A 7,233-nucleotide genomic window follows, 5' to 3' on the forward strand; every position below is an offset into this window, starting at 1 on the left:
TTCTGTCGTTTTTGAGATTGCATCGAAGTATTGCATTTCAGACTCTTTTGTTGACTATGATGGCTACTCCATTTCTTCTGAGGGATTCCCTGCCCGCAGTAGTAGATATAATGGTCATCTGAGTTAAATTCACCTATTCCAGTCCATCTTAGTTCACTGATTCCTAGAATGTTGATGTTCACTCTTGTCATCTGTTCGACAACTTCCAATTTGCCTTGATTCAGAGAAAGTCTTTGAACCAGTAAGAACAAAACACTTCCATTTCATATGTCCTGATATAGTCAACCTGCTTCCAGGTAGCTGGCTCATCAACCCCAGTAATAGTGTCTTACTTGAACTCAGTGTTGGTCTTTATATACATGTCAGTCATGGTGAGTGAAAATTCACGCTGCTGAACCCATGTATATCCACAGTTACCCTGGTTGAAGATTGTAGGTCCCTTTGAGGAAGATTGGGGGAAAGACTGACAGTATTTAACTCTTGATCAGGGTACTGGGGTTTTTCTTCAAAGGGAACTGGCCTCTCCTTCATTCAAAGAGTTCTGGGTTTTATAACCTAGCTCAAGACTAGAAATTGATTGGGGGAACATGATTCTCTCTTTCTATGGTTCAGTTCTGTTCATTTGACTTAGAACTCTTAAATTTACATATATCAAGTGAAAATTTAGTAGACTTGACATTTGCTTCACTTCTAAGTCCACAGAGATTAACTATCAGAGACAGAGCTCTCTGGTGGTCAGAACACGCTGACTGCTGCACTGACCCTGTCATCCATTACAGTAACCACACCCACTTTGCTATTGGTGACTAAGTGCTGACACTTGCTCCTGCTGTCCTGGGATCCAATTATCCCTATTGTGTTTAGGTTTCTCATTTTGGTGACATTAGATTCCATTGTAGATTTTGGTTTATAGAGAAGAGCCATCACAGAACTCTTCAAGGATGCCAGGGCTCCCCTTACAATTGATTTCTCCTGGTCATTGTAAAAGGTGAGTCCTCTGAACCCTTCTGGGGTAGACAAGCAGATCTTAAATGACAACTTCGCCCTAGATTCCAATAGCACCAAGCCTCCAGATCCCTTCCTCTGCAGTAAACTAAGGCAGTTCTGGTGTTTCACCTTCATTTAGTGGAGACTGCCTTTACTTCATGTTATAGCCAATCAACCATTTGTTAGAGCCCTTTCTAACCCCCAAAGTTACAATGCTAAATCTAGAGTATCTACTTGGTTGATCTAAATCCATAAATTTGGCCTGATACAACTTTAAGTCCTTTCCACAATTATCCTGCCCCTAATATCCATTCCACACACATGCCCTGGGTTTGTATGTATATAAATCAGAAAATATCATGTAGTTTTTCAGTGACACCCCACTCCAATACTCTTGCCTGGAAAATCCCATGGGCAGAGGAGCCTAGTAGGCTGCAGTCCATGGGGTCACCAAGAGTCGGACATGACTAAGGGACTTCACTTTCACTTTTCACTTTCATGCATTGGAGAAGGAAATGACAACCCACTCCAATGTTCTTGCCTGGACAATCCCAGGGATGGGGGAGCCTGGTGGGCTGCCATCTCTGGGGTCGCACAGAGTTGGACACGACTGAATCGACTTAGCAGCAGCAGCAGCAGCAGTACACTTGCTGTGGGTCACACTTTATGTTTCACCTTTTGAGGTCTACTGGGACTTCAGTCCACTTATCTAGGAGTAAAAGGAGATAATGGGGTGGTACAGGTGAGAACCAGTAGTCTCTCACAAGGCTACTTCTTATGGTGAGGTCATTACCATTTCCTGGGACAATACAGGTTTAATTTACTCAGGTGGGGTAGAAAAGTCTGCTTCTACTACAAATAACAACAACAACAACAATGGTAATAATAGATCTGAACCTAGAAATTCGATGTTTTGCCTTTTCAGAATCTTTCCAAATATTTGGATTCCAATTTTCAGAATCCCGGGAATGAGTCAGTTACACATCATGCAAGGCATGATATCAGGCTCTCACATGCTTCAGACATAGCATCACTTCTGTGGGATCCCTTACATAATTGCATAATCACATCTAGTTAAGAAGACCCCAGACAAACCCCAACTGAAGTTTTGTCCACTAAACCAAGAGCTCCTTAAATATGCCCAGGACATGAAGGACAAGAAATCTAAGGGCTGTCACAGGTAGGAGGAGATTGAAGACTCGTGGCAACTAAATGCAGTGTTGGATCCTGGATTAGACTCTGAATCAATAAATTTTTGTTTTGCTACAAAGGGCATTAGTGGCACAAGTAGCAAATTTGAACCAGGTCTGTACATACTGAGGCATTAGGGGAACCAGAAATTGAGTACAGAGTATGAGAAAGATGATGTAGAGATAAAAATATCATTTCAGACAAGAAGGAATATAGATTTCTAGCTTTATTGTTTCACATCAGGCTAGTTTATGCAAAAAGAGAAGCTGCAGAGGGACACGGGGTCTGTGCTTTGGGGTTCTCAGAGATTCCACACATATGAAAAGGAGGTGAATAAATGGATTTGGGAGGGAGTTTGGGGGTCCTGGACCCAAGGAATAGGTACTCCCTGGACCAGAGCTCAAAGGCCTCACCCAGACCCCCAGTGACAGGGGCAGGCCCAGCAGGAGGGACAGGAGGAGGAGGAAGTGTTTGTCCATGTATTGTCCCCAGGTCGGCTCTTCTTGGCTCAGTGTCCACTTCAGCAGCAGCCGCCTCCATAGGACTGACCACTTCCCCCTCCACAGCACCCGGAGCCCCCCGAGGGCTGGCTGCAGCAGTCAGACCTGTGGGGTCTGCAGCGGTGGGACCTGCGGCGCCTGTGGTGGCTTAGGCAGCAGCCCCCACACCCAGAGCTGCAGCAGCCCCCGGAGCTGGAGCCGCAGCAGCCCTCGGAGCTGACATCACAGCAGGAGGAGACTGGGGGGCACTTCGGGGGACACTTTGGGGGGCATTTAGGGGTGGGGCACTTGGGGGCACACTTGGGAGGGGGCTGGCACTGCTGCTGGTTCTGCTGGCAGGACATCTTGGTGGGCAGGCTCAGGATCTGAGGGAGAGACAGACAGCAGGTCAGACCAGCACACAGAGACCTCCCTGCCCCTTCCTGACCTTTCACTGTCTTTCTATCCCCTTTAGTTTGACAAACTATTTAATGCAGTCCTAGATAAATAGTTGTTCAAGTGCTCTCACAACTTCTTTTTTTTTAATGTCAAATGTTCTCCTGCTTTATAATTAGAAAAACTGAGACCAAATAGTAAGAAAATGTTCTCAAACCCAAACATCCAATATGTAGGAGATCTACTATAATTATACTGTAAGAACCATGAAAAAAAATCCAAGAAGCAGTTTAGAAATGAAATCATATCTTTAGGGAAAATATTCATTCCCTCTTGGAAAATTTCCTAGATATTCTTGTCCTATAGGGACATAGATATTCACAATCTCAAAGGATGCTGGAGATTGCCCCGGAGAAGTAGCTTTTTAATTAATATAATTGGGACTTTCACGCAGGACCTTGAGCTAGTCCAGTGCTCTGCATTCTCCACAGACACTCACCACAAACTAATACCTCAGCACCAAGCTTTGGGGTTTGCCTCTTCACTTCTGCAGACCCCCTAATCTGACAGTTTAAAAAAGGTCAGTCAGTTCTGATTTCCTCTCTCCTGGCTGAGCACTACTGTTACCATCTCTGCTTTTCCAGGAGGACAGTTATGTTTTCAGAGATAAGAGTCCCTTTTTGAACACAGCTGTAGGTTAGCATGATGATCAATGTTGCAAATCCTTCAGATCACTGACCAAAAAACACATCAATTGGGTTTCTCTAGAGCACTCAGTCACAACTCCACAACTCCTCCTACCCAGGTTCCCAGCCTCTTCATTGTCCCTTCCCTCAGCCTTCCCAACACCTGTTATTTTGCTAAAAAAGACCAGTCTCATCCTCTTCTCACCCTCCCCATCTCAACATACACACACATAGGCATGTGGACACATTGCAAAGCCTCCACATGTCCTCCCTTCTGGTCAGAGCATCTTCTGTAGAAAGCCCTGCTCCCGTTCCCAGTGGACACTCACCAGTGTATACGCAGCACAGAGTTGTCAGCAGCCCAGGAGAGGAGTGGATGGAGGTGCTCTGGCCCCAGTGCCCTTTTATCCCAGTCTTGTGCTCTGCCCTCAGATGTGAGACAGTACCCGGGCATGAGAAGACTGCTTCCTTCCACCCACGTGGTTCCTGTGACAGGTGATGACTGGCAGTTTCCTTCACGTGGCTCAGGACATCTATGACCACCAAGGAATATGGCTGCTCAGAAATGAAGGCAGGGAGGGAAAATCTTCTTGTCCTTCCCCACTTGTTCTTTCTGAAGGGTACCTTTCTTGAGGACTCCTGCCTTTCCTTCTTGGAACCATCCTGCCTCCATCCATAACCCTTGCTGTGCCCAATACTACCTTTTCCTTCCCAAATGTTATTAATGACTACATACAACCTGGTTTAAAGCAAGTTTTTAAGATATTCCTTCATGTTTTATTCCATCTTCATAACCCTGACACTATATACATATATATATATATATATGTATATATATGAAATAGTTGTGTGGTTTCAACTTTATAGTAATGGCATCATACTTGAGTGACTCATCTGCAACTTTCTTTCTTCTTTAAACATGACTTTGTGAGTTATTCAAGCTGATTTGTGTAGCTATAGTTTCTTTCTACAATGTATAGTATCCATCTATGAGTACAGCGTGAGAGCTTGATTTTATCCTTTCTCTGTTTTTAGATGAGCACTTAGATTGTCTGCTCTCTTTGCTGTATAAATACTGCAGCTATGGAGTTTGCTTTCATATATGTCAGGGAGATTCTCTAAGTTAAGCCCCTACAAGTGGAGCTGTTGTGTTTTAGATCATGTGCATCACTCTAATCTCCTCTTATCAATTTCTAGTTCTACTTATGATATATTAATATAAGAATCACCCTTTCTACATGTTGTTACTGGACTTAAAATAATTGCCATTTGATGCATATGAATTGGTATACTATTGCAGTTTTAATGTGTCTTTCTTGTTTAGTAATGATCATGAGCATCTTTTTATGTTGGTTATTTGGATTTTCTCTTCTATGAATTTTGTTTTTATTTTAAAACTATTTTTCTATTTTTAATTTCTTTTTGTTAAGATCTGTAAGTGTTCTTCACATATTCTGGTTACTAATGCACTATTATTAAATGAGTTGTATCTTTCCTGAATAGATTGTTTTCCTATTTGCCTTTTAATACGTCATTTAATTAGAAAGTGTTTTATTTTTAATATAACTTCATTTTTCCAACATTGTATTATTTGCACTTTTCATGATTTTAAGACTTCTCAACCATTTATAAATTCAGAAATCTGTTCTTTTCAGTTTTCTTTAGAAAGTTGTAAAAAAAAAGAAAAGAAAAGAAAGTTGTAAAATTTTGCTTTCCTTCAGAAGTTAAGGGAGTTTGGGGCAGAATGGATACATATATATGCATGGCCTAGTGGCTTTGCTGTGTGCCTGAAAAGATCACATTGTTAATTGGCTATACACCAATATAAAGAAGTTTTTAAAAAGTTAAGGCCTTTATTCAACCTAGAAAGAATTTTTGTACAATTTCATATTTAACATTTTTTCCAAGTGGATAACAGTTGTCTCCTTATCATAAACAAATATTTCACTTTCACCACTAATCTAAAATACCTACTCAGTCATAACTGAATTTCCACATATGTGTACTTCTGTAGTTGGACTGATGATTATTTTCATTGTTAATCTGTCCCTGAGAGAATATCCTGCTGCCTTCATTACTGTAGGTGTAAAATCAGTTGTACTATCTAATCATACAGGTTCCATGATTTTGTTCTGCTCCCTAAGATTGCTTTGACAATTACTAGATCTCTGCTCTTTTTTATAAGTTTTAGAGTCCACTTGTCATGTCCCACAAGTGAAAATGAAGAAAGACAAAAACATCTTCAGAATTGTGATGAAAATTTCACAAGATATTTTCATTAATTTGTGGAGTGACAAATTTTATGATAATTTTTCTTTTTATTCATAGAAAGAAATTTCTATGAATATCATAGAAATTTTATTATAATTTTCTTTTTATTCATAACAGTATAACTTATTTTATTCATCCATATAGTATAACTCTACTTACTTTGGTATTTTATAATGTATTTCAATAAAGTCTTCTCTTTTACCAAAAACTTTTACACAAGGATCATATTTTAGACTTCATATATTTTTTATACTGTAGCAAATTCTAAAATTATATCTTTGAATTACTTTTTCCTGGTCAGTAAAAACATAATTTATTATATATTCTGATATATCTTGCAAGTTGTCTAACTTTTGCTAGTATTTTAATTTCCTGTAGCCATTATTCTTACACATACAATTTTTATAAAATCTTTTTTCCTTAGGTTACATTCTTAGAAGTTCAATGCCTGTTTTAAAGAGTATGTTCATCTTAAAGCTAATTTGTATACAAAGAGTAATTATGTGTTGAATAATGAATCACCAAACTTCCATTCAGATGGCTAGGCCAATTTATATTTCTAACAACTTAAGATCCACTTCTGATCACCTTCAGCAACACTGAGTTTTGTTACCCCTTTTATATTTGTTCCAGTTCCGTATAAAGGAATAAATCTGATAGGCCTCATTCCTGAGAAGTCATTCTTATTTATTTGTAATTTGTGTTTACTTGTACGTACAAACATGAAACAATAAATTTCAAAATGTATTACTCATGTGAATTTCTTCCTAAGCTATTTGTTCTTGCATTTTGTCCATTAGTTTCTAGGTAGGTTTATTTATTTTCTATAAAATTATAATAAATGACTGTTTATTTTGAATTTTGACCTATTACTGATTTGTACATTTTGTTTTTAAAATGATGCATTGCCCCATATAGGTTTTTAATGTGGTGATATTTCCTTAATTAATTACTTTATTTTAATTGGAGGAGAATTGCTTTACAATATTGTGGCAGTTTTTGCCATACATTGACATGAATCAGCCATGGGTGCACATGTGTCCCCCAGACCTGACCCCCCTCCCGCTTCCCTCCCCCGCCCCCCCCCCCGACTCTCTAGGTTGTCCCAGAGCACCAGCTTTCAGTGCCCTGCTTTACGCATCAAGCTTCCCCTGGTCAGCTATTTTACATATGGTAATACTCATGTTTCAATGCTATTCTCTCAAATCACCCCACCCTCGCCT

At 39.9% G+C, this 7,233-nt stretch overlaps 1 protein-coding gene across 1 annotated transcript; it reads right to left on the minus strand.

The window, feature by feature from the left end:
- Positions 1–2,135: 2,135 nt before the first annotated feature.
- Positions 2,136–4,514, minus strand: LOC133245292 (late cornified envelope protein 1F-like). The gene is made up of 2 exons (XM_061413223.1): positions 4,069–4,514; positions 2,136–3,043 (listed from the first exon to the last, which is right to left on the minus strand). Exon 2 carries the CDS (start codon positions 3,020–3,022, stop codon positions 2,699–2,701), a length of 324 nt encoding a protein of 107 aa, XP_061269207.1. The 5' UTR covers positions 3,023–3,043; positions 4,069–4,514; the 3' UTR covers positions 2,136–2,698.
- Between the last annotated feature and the right edge of the window lie 2,719 nt (positions 4,515–7,233).

This window comes from Bos javanicus, chromosome 3, assembly GCF_032452875.1.
Source record: "Bos javanicus breed banteng chromosome 3, ARS-OSU_banteng_1.0, whole genome shotgun sequence".
NCBI lineage: Eukaryota > Metazoa > Chordata > Mammalia > Artiodactyla > Bovidae > Bos > Bos javanicus.

What these genes read in the sequence shown, in the direction of transcription:
- LOC133245292 (XM_061413223.1), bottom strand. Translation starts at nt 3,022, where the DNA reads ATGTCCTGCCAGCAGAACCAGCAGCAGTGCCAGCCCCCTCCCAAGTGT.